This window comes from Triturus cristatus, chromosome 4_1, assembly GCF_964204655.1.
Source record: "Triturus cristatus chromosome 4_1, aTriCri1.1, whole genome shotgun sequence".
NCBI classification, from domain to species: Eukaryota; Metazoa; Chordata; class Amphibia; order Caudata; family Salamandridae; genus Triturus; species Triturus cristatus.
The window spans coordinates 343,398,099-343,415,393 of NC_140585.1; the positions used below are offsets into that span (position 1 = coordinate 343,398,099).

Below are 17,295 nucleotides of genomic sequence, written 5' to 3' on the forward strand. Positions count from 1 at the left end.
TCTCCTCGTTTCGCCAACTTAAGACCAGGATTTTCCTGGCCTCAATTTTTGGCGCTTCCTCCTATGTACACCACCCTTACATAGGGGGCAGTGTCAAAATGAATGAGTGTTGCGGTGGAACAGCCACCGCAACACCCACTGACCACCCCTTTCACGCTAACCATAGCGTGAAAGGGGGCCCCATGTTAAGTGGCTTAACTCTGCCTTGTACATAAGAGGCGCAGCCCCTATCACAACCACGTTGGTAAAAGTGACATTGTGGCAGCGATAGAGGCTTGTACTTATGCCCCTGTGTTCTTTAAAAAGGCGAGTCTTCAAATCTATCCTAAACTGAAGCCAGGTAGCTGTGGTCCTGATGGATACAGGGATGTTGCTTCAGAACCTGGGTACTTAGGCAGCCGCGGCTCGTGCAGGTATGAGTGGTGGGGTGGTAGGGCGGGTGGGGGGTAATTTCGACAGGAAAATTAAGTAAATAATTAATTTTCCCTCGACGTCTGACGAAATCCCCCCTCACACACCCCGCCTCACTTGGCCCCACCGCCCCACCGCTCTTACCTGCACGAGCCACGGCTGTGTTTAGGTAAAATAGGCATCCTACCTTTTTTCCCTCTTTTTTACACATTTTGTCACATTGTACATGATATTATTAACCAGGGAGGAAATTTTCTTCCAGAGCACCATGCATTAATTTCAATTTTGTTGAGATTTAAGATGTCCGTTATTATTAATGCCACTGTATTTCTGCTCGTCGTTTAATCATGGTAGACTCTGTGAACATTCAGACATGTGGCTCGAACCCACACTGCCTCCTTCCCAGGCAATAATGCAACACATAGCCTCGTTTGTATTCCTGTTACATACTCAGCACTCTGAATGTTCGAATAATGAAATAAGTACAACAGGCAACGTATATATTCTAAAGGACTTTTAATATAAAGCTCAGTTGATCATGTTATAGTCCTGACCAATATTAACATTTTTTTCAATTTATAAACTTTTTTTCCAAATGCAGTAACAAAAAATACATAGCGTTCCATCTCCATGAAATCCTGAAGACAAATTTCTCGTACAGGGAGATGTCATCTAACAAGATTATACTTATCTGAACAATTCTTTACAAAAATTAAAATACTGCCATTTTTACAAGCACAGAGAGAAATTCAGTTGCACTGATGTATTAATTAAAAACCACAAAATAAGAACAAGGTATTCTGTCATCTGTCAAAAGGTACTTGATTGATATGTATATCTAAAGTGCATTATTTTACAACAAATTAACAAAAATAAAAATACAGACAAGTCAGCAGCACCAAGATACATTTACAAAATAAATACACCATCCAACAAAATAAATTATGGTAAAATGCAACAATAATAATTGGCTTAGCCTTTAGCAAAAAAATATTCACAATGACCAATGTGCAGTTTCATAGAGCAATTTACGGGTCCCGGGGAATGGGGCGATAGGGAATGAGAGCTGGGGCTGGGGAACAGGGTTCATTCTATTGCGTTTACAATATTTACAGACAATAAATATTTCTAATACTTTTCCATATGTTCACCATTCCAGAATATTGCAAGGCGTTTTTTTTGCCAGGTCTTGGCTGAGAAGTATCAACGCCTTCTGGAACGAGAAAGGAAAAAATGGAGAAAAACGTTAATACTTGTTTTCTTGGAGTTCGGGTGCATTTCAATTCATTTCACTCACTTCACGTTCTTTCTTTTATGATGTTTCGACATGAAATTAAAGCATTTTTAAAACAATCGAATACAACCTGCGGCCCATATAGTTGCAGAAGGCCTCTCTGAGACAGAGAATGCCATTGGTGCGTTTCTAGAAGTGTCTTAATGACGTCACACGGGGTCTGAAACCCAACTAAACCTCCTCCAAGGAAGGGACATTCTGAAGTTCGCAGCTGATTGTAATAATGGATACCAAGGACTGCCCGCTAAATGACCCCTTTTCAAATGTACATTGATTACTGTAAAAGAAAGGTACGTAGCACCAAATAGCGGATGTAATCAGCATTACAATAACTTCTTCACAGGCTCCTAAAAGGTGTACTGTTTTGCTCTTAATAGTTGAGATCAAAGATTGATGCATGGAGTATGTCTCTAAGAAATATTTGTTTGTCTGTCTGTCTTCAGTTCACACTCATGCCAACGATTTGTTATACCCTGTGCTATCGAAAAGCTGCCAGTTGTGATGAAAGTGGGCAATGATATACACCTCAGGGAGCACATTTTCCTAAATTCCACCAATTTAATAAAGAGCGCCAGAGGAAAAAAACCTAAAAAATACTCCAAATTACACTAAATACCATCGGTCACAGTATATTTAAAACTGAGAAATTGCACTAAGGCCTCATAGAGCAAACCAAGGCTCTATCATTACGCCAGTGTTTGGTGGCCACATATAATCCAAGATTCCCCGTGCAGCAGCAGCTTGAGTTGTTTTGGGGAAATAGAATGACTAACAATTACTGCAGATCACACAGTCAAGGATATTCTCTTCCACACAGTGGTGACCTGCCTTGAAGCAGAAGGGAGGAGGCATGGTTTGTGTTGGTGAGGAAGCGAAGATCTCATGGGATCTTGAGGTAAATGAATGAATGAATGAATAAATGAATGTTGGTTTTATACAGCGCAAACTTTGCCCAAAGGTGTCAAGGCGCTAGGAAGAGAACCAACGTTCGTAGGAAACAAGAAAAAGAGTTTAGATGTTAAAGAGCCATGTTTTTAAGGTCTGATGAAAATGAAGGTGAGAGTCTTGACCAGAGATTAATAGAGGGAGAGAATTCCAGAGCTTAGAGGCAGCAACAGAAAATGCTCTTTTCCCTCCACCTGGCCATCCTGAACCTGGGAACTACCAATCAGTTTTTGCTGGCAAACCGCAGTTGTTTAGTAGGGACATACCGTTGGAAGAGTCTTTTAATATCTTCGGAACCCTAATTATGAAGAGCCTTATGGACAAGGCATATGGCCTTGAACAGAATTCTCTTATCTAGAGGAAGCCAGTGCAGCTTGCAAATAGATTCCAAAACCGGGTGGAATTTAGGAAGATCCATTACAAGTCTTGCCACTGCATTCTGTACTAGCTGCAGTTTATGGATGGATCCCTTATTAATGTCCAAGTAAAGAACATTACAATAATCCAATCTGGACAGAACCAGAGCTTGCTTTCGAGAGGAGAGAGAAAGACACGGAAAGATCTTCCTCAGGATCCTGATAATACCAAAACAGGTGCAAACTGTTCTGTTGATCTGAGGGTCAAAAGAGAGAGCTATCAACTATGACACCAAGAGTCTTAGTTGATACGGCTGGATAGGGGCATGGGCAGAGGTGCATTTGTATCCCAACCTTGAAACTGATTGATCCACGTAAAAGATGTGATGAACATATTTCTAGTCCATCCTTGGTCTCTGAGACTGATGTATAACTTTCTAAGTGAGGGAACCTGTGCCTCACGAGGGTGGGGGATCTCCCTCAACTTCATGTCAGTAACGAGTGATTACGTATCGGTAATCACTAATCGGGATAGTTGAAAAGAGTGCCTATCTGCTAGTAAATACCCACTCTACGCGAATCAACAGCTAGATACAGGAGGAACAACCTGGATGGGGTTTAAACCCAAATCCTGGTGAAAATGTTCCGTGAATTAAAGTAAAGACATTCATAAATTTCTGGGCAATAAGTGCAACTTGAACGAATCAGTGTTTTACAAATAAACATACATGAGCACAATTTGTGCAAAAATGTGTGTATAATATATCATACTTATAAGAAGCTTTGGTAATCGCATATAGTGTTTGTTTATAACCATTTTCCTAACATTTTGATCATGTATGGTTGTGGAAATATGAAACATGTCCACAAGTATTTGATTTTTCTGAATTATGTGCACAGTATGCACTTGGCCTGCATGGTATGCTTCCTTGGGCACAACTTTCTGTTCAAAACTAGCTGCAGAGCAGATGTCTCATTTGGATTGGTGAGAGCTCAAAACCTATTGACTAATCGTGTTTTCTGGCACGGTGTCATCACCAGTCCTAAATCTCCCGCACATTGGGGAATTGAGGGGTTTGTTTTTGGCTTAAGGAAAATAATACTCATTTTGCTTCTATCTTGATTTTGAATTTCCTGGCGCAAGGTCTAACCTTGGTGTCCCATAGAGCCCCATCTCTTTGATTGAAACATTTCATTTTTTTGGTGGAGGAGGGGCGCAAAGTCTGCAGTTTTGTATTTTGCACCATTGGTTCTGAAAGTGGCCCAACTCTTAGGTTCAACCACTGCTTAAGGCGAATTGTAAGGGGGCTGGATGGGAAACTGCTGCCAGCGACATAACGCAACGTGTTTACTATCCAGCTCCGCGCAGGTTATCAGCACATCAAAGCGCTAGCATGAAGGAGATCTGGATCCCAACAACAGAAGAAAGGAACCTCAGCTGCACTTGATTGGCAAGGGAGCGCTCTCACTCAGGCTGCGAGACCGGAGGCGCGTCCCCTGCCCTGGCTTGCAGGAGAGATAAAAGAGGAACTGCACATAATTCATTTCATACACAACCTGCTGGAAGTGTCAACCATTTCGTAAAAGTTCAAAATCAGAAAAAAAGTGTCTAATGTTCTTTCCGCTGGCTGCTTTTGGCAGGAACATTGGCTTGGACGTGCCATCTAAACTCTTGGGGGAATGATTATAATCCTGGAGTTTGGGCTCTATTCCAGCCATTTTAGCATCAACATAGCACCACTGGCATGGAGCAGTGGGATGAACCGGTCATTCATACCTACTGAGGAGGCCAATAAACAATCAGAGTCAAAGCCCCAGCCAATCATTAGCGATATCAATAAACCAAGTGGGCTCTGAATGGCCTTTACACAATTTGTTTTTTTCTGGGCAAAACTTTAACCAATGAAGAAAGGGACAAAGTTACTTTTTTCCAAGTTCAATGGCAGAAAAGATCTTGTAGAAGGTTCTACAGATTTATAGGTTTCTGAAAATAAATCATGCGCTCGATACTGAAAAGACAAGAAGCTGTCAAACTCCTGCAGAGAAGAATAGGATTGCAGCAAAAGAGTACTAGGACCTCATGAAATGTTAGTATGGCAGCACTACAAGAGTTTTAAAAAACAGGAACACCATAAAAACCGAGCATGGCAAAACCACAAGAGTCAAATATAGGAAAACTAGGAAAAGAGTATGGCAGCGACAAAAGAATCAAATAAAGGAACACCAAAAAACCTGAGTATAGCAGCACCACATGAATCAAATAAAGGCACGCCATAACACCTGAGTGTGGCAATGCATAAGAATCAAACACTGGAACACCATGAAAACTAAGTACGGGAGTACCCCAAGAGTCAAACACAGGAACACCATAAACACTGAGAATGGCCGCGCCACAGGAGTCAAATACAGGAAAACCAGGAACAGAGCATATGGCAGCAACAAAAGAGTCAAATAAAGGAACACCATAAAACCTGAGTATAGCAGCACCACAAGAATCAAATAAAGGCGCGCCATAAAACCTGAGTATGGCAACGCACAAGAATCAAACACTGGAACACCATGAAAACTAAGTACGGGAGTACCCCAAGAGTCAAACACAGGAACACCATAAACACTGAGAATGGCCGCGCCACAGGAGTCAAATACAGGAAAACCAGGAACAGAGCATATGGCAGCAACAAAAGAGTCAAATAAAGGAACACCATAAAACCTGAGTATAGCAGCACCACAAGAATCAAATAAAGGCGCACCATAAAACCTGAGTATGGCAGCACCACAAGAATCGAATAAAGGAGCACCATAAAACCTGAGTATGGCAGCACCACAAGAATCAAATAAAGGAGCACCATAAAACCTGAGTATGGCAGCACCACAAGAATCGAATAAAGGAGCACCATAAAACCTGAGTATGGCAGCACCACAAGAATCAAATAAAGGAACACCATAAAACCTGAGTATGGCAGCACCACAAGAATCAAATAAAGGAGCACCATAAAACCTGAGTATAGCAGCACCACAAGAATCAAATAAAGGCACACCATAACAACTGAGTACTGCAGCACCACAAGAGTCACATACTGGACACCATGAAAGTGAAGCACAGCAACACCCAAGACTCAGTACTGGAACACCATGAAAGCAGAATACTGCAGCCCCAGAAGAGTGAAATACTGGAGCACCATCAAGACTGAGTATGGTCACACCTCAAGAGTCACATATGGGAACATTTGGAATATGGAGGATGGCGGACCTTCGAGACTCAAATACTGGGAAACCATGAAAGTGGCGCACGGCAGCACCACAGACGTCAAATACTGGAGCACCATCAAGACTGAGTATGGTCACACCACAAGAGTCACATACGGGAACATTTGGAATATGGAGGATGGCGGACCTTCGAGACTCAAATACTGGAGAATCATGAAAGTGGCGCACGGCAGCACCACAGACGTCAAATACTGGAGCACCATCAAGACTGAGTATGGTCACACCACAAGAGTCACATACGGGAACATTTGGAATATGGAGGATGGCGGACCTTCGAGACTCAAATACTGGAGAACCATGAAAGTGGCGCACGGCAACACCACAGACGTCAAATACTGGAGCACCATCAAGACTGAGTATGGTCTCACCACAAGAGTCACATACGGGAACATTTGGAATATGGAGGATGGCGGACCTTCGAGACTCAAATACTGGGAAACCATGAAAGTGGCGCACGGCAGCACCACAGACGTCAAATACTGGAGCACCATCAAGACTGAGTATGGTCTCACCACAAGAGTCACATACGGGAACATTTGGAATATGGAGGATGGCGGACCTTCGAGACTCAAATACTCGAGAACCATGAAAGTGGCGCACGGCAGCACCACAGACGTCAAATAATGGAGCACTATGAAAACTGACTACTGCAACAACACAAGAGTCAAATACTGGAGCACAATTGACAACAATGATAGTGAAGTATGGGTGCACCGCTAGAGACAAATGCCGGAAGACCACAATAGCCAAGCATGCTGACACCTGAACAGATGAACTTTCGAAGAGCGCAAATGCTGCGTCTGGAGAACCCACTGGAGCCAAGAAGACTATGTAAGATGAGCAAGTGCACACAGGAGAGCCAAATGTTGGAAATGAGTGACTGCTAGCTATGGTGACATCACAAGAGCTGAGACTCTAGAAGACCATTACAGCAGAATACAGTGGCAGCTCAGAGGCAGCGTTTTGGAATACTAGAATCCCGCGTGAGTGTGTATCGGACCTTGACAGGAGCGAATGAAAGCGCATTAGAACCATGAGCTTTGGAATTAGGGTGACCACCTCACTCCAGGCCATTGCGGACGCTGTTTCCAGTTTCTAAACTTCTTCTACAAATCATTGATTCCAGGTGTGTCCGTTTAATTAGTTCAATGAAGCAAGACAGGACTACAACTCCCAGAATGCATTACGCTGTCACATAACAGTCCAGGACCTGAAACAGTGTCCATAGTGACCCAGGGGAAGGTAGTCATTCAGATTGGAACACCACAATAGATGTTTATATTATCATCACCTCAATAATAGTTTATAAATGACAGTACGGGTGGTATATAAAAACAACAATCTCCATGGTTAGGCAGGTCATACAGACCAAAATGGGAACGAACTAAAAAGACATCTCAATTGCTACGTGTGGGGGAACCTCCATACAAGAGCATTACAGCCACTGGAGCGGTGCATTGGTTTGTGAATGAAAGTCGCCCCCATCACTGCCATGAAACGTGTTCTACCAGTGTGAAGTTCTAAATTCATGTCAGTGGCTGTCAGAATAGAACCGTCGCGCGCAGGAGGCGCATAGTGAAACCGGAGCAGGCCAAAGCCGCGACAGCGAGGCCTCCTTTTCCTGAATGTGTGTGTGAACATGTAATATATATAAATACAACTCCTAAAATACTCTGGAGATGTGAGCTGTCGTTCAGACGCCCGAGTGCTTTGTGGCAATCCCCGCCGCCGCTAGAGGTCTGAAGCATGTGATGACAGACGGCCTGGAGCAGGCCCTGGCGGGGCTACCGAGCCAGACACCGTGAAACCGGCTTCTGTGCCTTGTCAGAACCACGGCGTCCAGAGCAGAAGGGAAACCCCCTTTCGGGACGAGGCGCGAAATAATGGTATACCCCAGTGCTGGTGGTGGGCCGGAAGGAAATGACGGAGTTGTGTCAGCGCTTCCATCCAGACACCTCGGATTTCGGGTGGAATCGGCAAACAGATGCGTTTTGAAAACGTGGACTTCCTGATTGGATGAACAGTCTAGACGAGCACTTTCCATAATAAACTTGGAGATATAGGCCAGTAAACTACCTCAATGGGTTGAGCTGGCGCTGCTAATTTACAGTTCCCATGTTTCAGCCCCAGCAAATCACACTCTTTTTTTAAGTTGATTAATGGGTAGAAAAGTGAACTATATTTAAGCACCCAAGAGACAAATGTGTTTACGGTGTTGAATATTTTTAAGAATTAAAAATATAATCGTGGAATCTTTCAGAGAAGTTTATAACAGTGCTGCTGTCCGGGCATTACTATGGGAGTTTGGGAACAATCTTGTAAGTTCATTGTCACAAGATGTTCTGATATTGGCTGATAGCTCACTTTGGCTTGTCAAGCGGGGAAATCTTACAGTATATGTTAAAACAGCCTCGCCCGAATCCGTCCTTTCACACACCAGTTTATCTCAGGGTCACTTTGTGAGCTTGCCCTGGGATCCGCTGCAGTCGGTCCATAATGCCCAGCTTCCTTTACATGAGGTCATTTGTCACGAGGCATGAAGGACAGGGTCACGAAAGCATACTCTGGTTGGACAGGTAACCTTGGTGGAAATTCCAGCTGCAAGTTGCTGTTAAATATATATATATAGATCTACTGTGTAGAACATGTGATTCCACTTCCATGCTGGGACAAGTGCATTGTGTTTGATCATATCTTTTGGCTGCAGGTGGTATTTTTTTATTTAACCATAGAACTTTCCTTGTTTTTTTTCTCACGGTCGTATGGTGAACATATGATGTCCAGTGTAGAAAAAAACTCACATGCTGCATCTAGATCCATTAGAAACCATGTGTAATTAGTCATGTGGAATTTCTACCAATGAATGCACATGTTGGAGTGTACCTCCGTGTAAATCTACGTTGCACATCAATGGCCACCCATCACTTGTTTTTAAATTAGAGGTCATGAGGAGCCCAATATTCCTATCCTAGACTTTCCTTTCCAAGCATATGTTAAGATGAGTTAGTCTGATGGGGCTAATTAAATTGAACCAAGACTACAACTCCCATAATGCTCTGGATGTTAAATGTGAGCCTGTGCTCCATTCACCAGTAGTCTACATAGCATTCCAGAATCACTCTTGTCCGGGGCTTTGATTTTGCAAATGATTGTTCCTAGTCACGTTAGTCCACTTGTTTCATTTAAAACATGCGGGTCTTCGGGGCAATAAGGGCTTGTCACTCTAGATCAAAGCAATGTGAAATATTAACATAGACACAAAACATAGCTTTCAACAGAGGACATGTCAGAAGAGAGACCATCAATCAGTCGTATTTTTCAGCTTTAAGCGATGAGCAGGCTGCGACTTGCGGCCTAGCTTTCCCCGTTCTAAGTACACATATTCCATTGACCTTAGCTGAAAACCCAACAAGACTGACTAAAGGCCACCCTCGTGACACTGGGCCTGTGGCTGCCATGATGAAAGTGACCGACCTCCGGGTTCAACCCAGCAATCAGGGTTTTAAAGAGCGGACAATGTTAGATCCGTTATACCTGCATTTCCTGCAATTGTTGCCAGTTGGCACACTGGCACTTCGTAGCAAAGCTGACATATTTTTAAAGGGACAGTACACGAAGTCTCAATCTTACATTGTTTCTGTCAGGAAGTGAGGACTTGTACCTCTACTATTTCAACCATTAAGACCAATTTACCTTAAATGCAAGTCCTGCCACGTGTCCAAGAAGTCCGAAAAGGGCAGGTCTTCTGCGCCACTGGCAGACTCTATGGAGTGAGGCCAGGCCGAGCGGGTCCGCCTCTTCTTTTTCTCCTGCTCCTTGCGCTTCCCGGGCTTCACCTTCTTCTTCTTTCCTGGTGTCTTCAGTGCGGGCTCCTTGTAGGGCTGGGCCTTGTTGGTCTCTTGCGTCAGGTAGCCACCCTCGTCGCAGTTGCCACAGCGCACATGGTTGTTGTAGTTCTTGGTGTTGGTGGAGGGCTTGGGGTTCGGCGACACCTCCGAAGTGGCCCGGATTTCAGCCGTGTTCACCCCCTCGATTAGGTTCTGGAGGAAGATCCTTCTCCTTAGCTCTTGGATCGACCTCCCCTTGTCATGCAGCAGCTGGTGCTCCGACACTGCTCTTTTCCTGAAAAAGAAGGAGAAAGGGAGACCTATGAGATGAGTGCTTTAAAAAAAAAAAGTACAAATAATCAAATCTTCAATCAGGAAAAATAATTTCTAGGGTAAATAAACTTTATTTGCTTTCATTATGTCGGTTAGAAAATTTAAATATCAGCCTAATTGAGGACTTTGCACCACTAGTGAGCTCAGCTTTTGGACTCCCGTGTTCCCCTTTCAGAAGATATTGTGCCATTCCAGACAATAGATTGACTAAAAAGTGCTTCTTAGTGATCTTTCTGCGCTTATATGCACGATACAGAAAGCCAGTGGTTTTAAATTAGTCAAAACTCCCATATTTCTATCCTGCTTCTGTGCACTATTTTTAGACTTGGCTCGGTGCTCCTGTGATGGACACACCTGTGCCTAGATTGCCTGAAGTAGAGATGTATTCATTTTATATGTACTGTATTGATGATTATGGTGTGGCTTTTTTGTATGCTAATGGTTTCTATTAACTAATAAACTACATTTTGATTGATTGACTAAAAAGTGCTTTAGAAAGCATTCGTCCAATTATATGTTGACATCCATTTTAATTTAAAAAAATAGCTTTCCTCTCCATTGTTTTAATGGGACACAAAACACTTTTAAACCAGATACTCTAGCCTGCTTCACTCATTTGCATTCAAGTCTTTGAATTCAGTTGGGAACCTATGGATCAATCAATCGCAGACAAAGACAACGAGGAGGCTGCAGGGTTGTCAAAATGTTGGGCTTCAAGTGGCTGCACCTTAGAGTTATGACATATTTACATCTGCAGACGCAAATCACTGAGGTACCCTTGTGTATCTAGTGCCTAACCTCCAGGAAGCTACCTCAAAGCTGACAGTGTGCCAACACAGAAGTGGCTCCATCTTCTCCCCTCCTCCCTACTTCATGCACAAGATCTCATATCTCTACCCTAGCACTTTTGATGTATAGAGCTCCCTTGCTCTCCAGGTGGGTTAACGCTAAAGAAATGCCATTGGGGACTTCCATTACTGCCCTAAGATGGCCGCCACGTGATACTTGACAAGGTACAACAATCAGTGGCAGTATCAGATAACTGTGATAACAACTGTTTTTGCAAGTTTAATAGCAAGATACAGTGTTTGGCCCCTCGATCCTCTGTCTCTTGATGGACCAGCAGCCACTCTATCACATACAAAAATATATCCCAGCTATCCTTTGGGTTAAATTCGCACTTCATTCTCTGTCAGTCTATTTTCTGCCACTGCGATGCGGGCTTCACTGTCTTAGGTTCCATTAGGGAATTTCACTTAATATCATTTCATGTCTCCTCTGATGTAGGCATGTAGGAGTGGTGTAGTGAAATCTTACGGCAGTACAGACTCCTACTGTGGTGACCAGTTCTGCTCTGCAGCAGTAAGTTAAAATCACTATATTCCCATGAGCAGTTCTAAGCAAGATGGTTTAGTACAAACAAACCTGGTTTCACTGACTGTGAACACAGTAATTTTCTGGCCCCATCTGCTTGACTATTAATGTAGTTAAAATAACAGACATACTGTAAAAAGCAGCATTCTGTGCTGCAGACGCCCAGGGGCGCGGCTTTTTGGTGCGCTCACATAAGCATGCAGTAACCAGCACGCTGTCTGACATCAGCCTCATAAGTCATATGTAAGGTGGCGGAGCAGGGGGGCAGGGAGGAGGACGTCAGACCCCCTCTATTAAAGGAACTGAGGTTCAGTACCGGTGTGACATCACTCCATGCCACACCTTGCCCTGTCTGATGCACAGCTTTTCCTGGCACTGGAATTTCCAGTCTCCAACCCCCTGATTTCCTTCATCGGTCTCCACTAGGAACAGGATAAATTACCGGTACCACCCACTTAGATATCTTACTCACAGGAAGTGACTAACCTGCCGCGCCCTTCCAGGCAAAAGGTGTGCCATAGCCCGGACTGCCTGGTTTTTCGTAAGGCTTGGGTGAAGGCGTCACTTCCGTTGAGTCTCATTCTGCTCTTAGCTGTGCTGCGCGTGCCTGAGTTCGGATGAGTCAAAGTGACACAGTTCCTGCTTGGGTGCCCAATCTCCTAGGGTGGGGGTAGATTAGGCTGCAGGCTCTTCCTGCCCCCTGCGAGGTTGCAGGCCGAAATTCCCTTTTCTTGGCTTGCATTGAGAATGACTTCATTATTTCAGTGATGTCACCTCGGGCATGCTAATGCGTCTCCTTAGGCCTGGCTGAGCTATTAAAGAATGATGGGATACGCATTTGGCGTGACAAGGGGAATCTGAACGCAAGATTTGAACTCCTCTCCAGGTATAGCTTCCTATCACATCACAGAGGTGTCGTAATCTTTGCCTGCGATAACAGTTTATCTGGTGGATGGCAGGGATGTACCTTCTCAGCTTCTGTAGCCAGACCAGGGGATGGGAGGCTAGACAGCCAACTCCGTCCAGTCATGGCACCGATAAACAATAAACACAAATACAAACTTAGGAAGAGAATGCATTCATTGTATGACATGCGTGATAACTTTGGGGCATGCTCACCCTTGTGTTTTGTCTATAAAGATATGCCACATCACTCCAATAGCATATCTCAAATGTTCTAAGGCCTTAGTTCCTTGAAACTGATAGTGCATTAGTGAATGCATAGGTCTGTCCTTGAGATGTCAATCACGGCCTGAAGTATGGGCGCTGTTTCTCTGATCAATCGTGTGAAAGCATCTACACCCCACCATGTTATCACACATATTATGGTTGCTGCCAGGGAGTATCCGGATTCCACATGCAAGCGAATGGGAAGGAACTCTTGAAGCACTAGGCAGCCTTTGTCACAGTCAGGCATATGAGCCTTGGAGCTAGCCGATACTTTACCGAGCTAGCATCTCATAAAGAAATACAGAAATTAAGTTGTCGGTGTTCATCTTGTTTACACAGGACAATATTTGTTTTAAAATGACTGCCCAACTATACATAAAAATACCCTGGCTACATCTTACTTTGCATGCATGTCCTGCTGTTAATAACAAAACAAAATGCTGTGGCTATTCCTATGTGAAATGCAGAATTCAGCAACCTGTGGGCATGAACCTTTAGCTTTTACCAGTTTTTGACTAACTCAATATGGCGCTCAGAAGGTGTTTGTTCCCGTAGGTTGTAAGCGTGCAGCACTACAAATATGACAGCAGCCTTGCCTGCGCGCTCTGCCAGTGGCACCCTTCCATCACGTTCGTCACTTCATCGACTCCAGTGACTCACAGCACATTCCTGGCTCTAAGTGGCTTCCCAGGATGCCTTCATGGGAAATAAGGTTATCATTCCATTCCCTGGGTTTATAAAAAGCTGACAGGAACCTCGGTGCTTGACTGGGTTTAAAATAGAAGGCCCCCGGAGGAGAGCAAAGCGCGCGCCGTCGGCCGCCAGCTGGTTATCGGGTGGTAATTGCTAGTATCAGGCAGGAGTTGAAAGCCCCTTAATCCAGTGATGAGCACCTAGGCGCACAAGCGCTCTCTGAGAGGGCTGCCACTAAACAGATTCACTTTTGTGCGCCCTCTCAGAGCGAGAGTCGGAGGGCTGCATGCCCGCTTCCAGGAGCTCTGAGTAACCTGCAGGCCACAAGTTCAAACCCCATCAGATAAAAGAGCCCCATTGAGTCGAGGAGGGATGGCGCCAAGAAATTATTCGCTTTGTTGTGGGTGAAGTGTAAAGGGTCCATGCAAGATGGCTGCCTCTTGGTAGACACCCTATCAATGTTGTCATAAGTTGCGTTAAATGGGGGTTAAGCTGAACACCAGACCAGACAAAGTAGGCCCAAACTAGGAGTGAGAGGTGACAATGACACACTGACACCAAAGAGTGCTGCTTTGATGCAAAGTTTGAAAAACGCACTGCAAAGTGATTAGGAAGTAGCTTTTGCCCAACATTGATGGTCAGTTTCTATATGACAGGCTTCCTTTGATACACACGCGGAGCTGGCCAAATCATGTCAGGCTAAGCGCTTGTGACTGTACTGTGCACTTGTACTATTTCACTTTTCTTTGCACCTGTGGCAAAATGCATAAGCTTCTCTGACAACTGATTATAGACTGAAATGAATACTTCCCATGTGGCACTGAAACCACACGCTCCTGCCCACACATAATGGTGTAGCTCTTTGAGTACGGTGTGATTGATACAGTTTTTACTTCGACTTTACGGTAAACGAACACCACGTATTTGTCTACAACAGTTCTGTAAGTTGTAATAATGCACGAGGCATACTCTCTTTCCTGAATGTCTAAGAGATTTCTCCTGTCCCTGACCGGGGCTTCATATTGTTGCCATTCACTGATGCCACCTGCCAATCAAAAGTTGTTAAGTATCAGAAAACATTCAAAGAGGAAATGGCATTTGTTGCCTCAAGAGTGAACTGAGAATTAAATATCTCGCCGAGGACTTAGGGTGGTGTAGGTTTTTCACCAGCCTACACTTGCAAAATATTCACTTTGGGTCGACAGGTTTACAGTTGGTTCCATTTACAAGTAGTTCAGTTGAAAAGGGGGGAAAAACATGTGTCGTATGTGTTTGTGACTAGCCATTTTCACAGTGTTTCTAAACATAACAGACAGTGTTGTCAAAGTTTAGAACCAAACCTTGGCCTCTAGCTGTTTAAGGTCACACAATGTGTGTAAGTCAAGTTTGCATGCACCAAAACGAGGCTGACAATGTATGTTAAATGAAGAGCGTCGCCTTCCACACAGTGTAGTGAGCCACCCGGCTACATGACGTCCAGATGACGTATCACGCACCCAGAGGGCTGGGCGCAACCCGAGGGAGATAGAGAGCCTCGGACCGCTCGAGGTCAGAGTGCAGTAGAAAGTGGAAAGTGCGCGTGCGCGTGCGCCTGGTCTGTGGGCCAGCCCAGGGAGGGCTAGGTCTAAGTCGTGGGGCCCTCACCACAACCAGGACTTTCTCATTCAATACATTAATAACGTGTGTAGCAGCGTAGGCAAGCTTCTCGTGTTGGCAAGGGCCCAGTGGAGAAACGAGACGAGCCAGACTCCGCCCTATACAAAGAGTTTTTCACTAATTCATTGAAGCCCAACAAAGAACAGCAGGTGGGACTTTCAGACCGAATGCAATCAATGAGTGGGCGCCTGAATAGAAAATACTCCCTTGACAGGACATTGACACAACGAACGGCCAACCCAGTGGCGTAACGGAAGTTGAAGGGGCCCCCCTGCAAGGTACACAGAGGGGCCCCCGCTCCGGATTTAGTCTGGAGCTCTTTGGTGTGAGTACAGTGCCGAGGGGGCCTCCTGCAGCCCCCCCCCACCCCCCACTGCGGGGAATGCGGGGGGGGCTGTGTTACACCCCTGAGCCAACCACTCCCAGTGCTTAATCGAGATTTTCCAAGTTGTAGTGCGGAGGAAATCTATAAATTGATATCTACTTGACATCGAACTTTGGGCCTAAGCCACTATGAAAACGTCAATCTCGTCCCTTAAAACAGCAAACGTCCCCAGAGGTGGCACAAGTAGCACACGTTGTATCTGTTTAGCAAGTTGTTTCTAAAAGTGACACTGTTAACTGTGGCCACTAGGTGGCGCGCGTCACAACTGAAAGATTTTTAAACGGAGATGTGACGCTTCAGGCTGCTGTGCAGTGCAGTGGCTGTCCTGCGCTGAATTACACACACAGCTCTGCTTCCTATCTAAAGCCAGGGGTCAGAGATAACAAGGAACAGTAAGTCAGAGGCGAACCCTGAGCCCCGCATGCTGCCAGGGAACGCCCCTTCTCGATGACGTGAGGACAACCGAGTGAAAAGTTGCCTTTCTTATCGCAGCTGGGCCTTGGGCCTTCAGAGTGGATTGTTCTGCGCGCGATAAGATCAGGCGGATTTCCTCAATGCGCTTTCTCTAAGGTGGGATAGCGGAAACGCCGTTACCAGCACGCGCTTTTTTGGGATTCAGCATCACTTCCCCGGGCCCTAATCCAAAAGCCTGTCCTAGTCTGCCGGTGTATACGATGCTCCACACCCTGTAGATTGTTAACTAAAAATCACGTGGCACCCCCCTCCCCACCCCCACCCCTTGACTTAGTGTTGGATAAATACTTGCATTAGATCTATTTAGAAGCCTGTGCAGTGTGCACCCTTAGTAGGACTGGGCGACAGAAAACAAGGACGCGGTTCCACAGGCTCCAGCTATGAAAGGGCTTGGGCAGGGTCAGCCTGAGTTGGCGGTTTCCCTGTCCCGACCGGCCTTTCGAAGCCGGGTTTGTGTGGACATCACCCTGTTTTCCCACAGGCACTGTTTGCATCCAAATAGACTTATGTAGGCGACAGTTACCATAAACAATGCTACTGCGCAGGCACTTTCTTTTGAAGACTATCTGCACATGGAAACACAGCTCTATTCTGTGATGCCCAGCAGGCGTTTCAACCCGAACTCTTCGGGTGTTGAAGTAACTTTATCTGACGACGCAAAGACAGTCCGTGCCCTGCCAAGAATCACAAACCATGCCCTTTGAGATTGTGTATGAACTCAGACTGCACCCCACACATCTGAGCGACGTTTAATTTAGGAACTTTTTTATTCCGCTCCCGCTTCGTTTAAAGGCAGCTCAGTGTGAGAGGGGTCTGTTAATTCCGCCACTTGACACAATGTTTGACCTTGGGCTAACTAATCTGTCTCTCTGTACTTTGACACCCGAACTTAAAATTTGTGGGGTTTTGTTCTGCTTCTCTTGATGCATTATGAAATATACAAAGACAGCCATTCATTCATTCACACCATAGCTTCACATACCGGATTTTGGGGGGCGGCCTGCTGCTCTCTTACTGCGACTGCTCAGGATCCTGGCGCCATGTGTGGCGGCCGTTACCGAGGGAAAGTGATATTCAGCCCTGACATACATAATAAATGTTGCAGAGAGG

General features: G+C 45.1%; 1 protein-coding gene across 2 annotated transcripts in view; it reads right to left on the bottom strand.

The window, feature by feature from the left end:
* Positions 1-912: 912 nt before the first annotated feature.
* Positions 913-17,295, bottom strand: part of PTHLH (parathyroid hormone like hormone) — a 32,783-nt gene continuing 16,400 nt past the window's right edge. For both annotated transcript variants that reach the window (XM_085652329.1, XM_085652330.1), the window contains exons 3-4: positions 9,967-10,395; positions 913-1,624 (exon numbers count right to left, since the gene is read on the bottom strand). In XM_085652329.1, the coding sequence (XP_085508455.1) occupies positions 1,615-1,624; positions 9,967-10,395 (439 nt within the window). In that variant the 3' untranslated portion in view covers positions 913-1,614. The remainder of the gene's footprint in view (positions 1,625-9,966; positions 10,396-17,295) is intronic.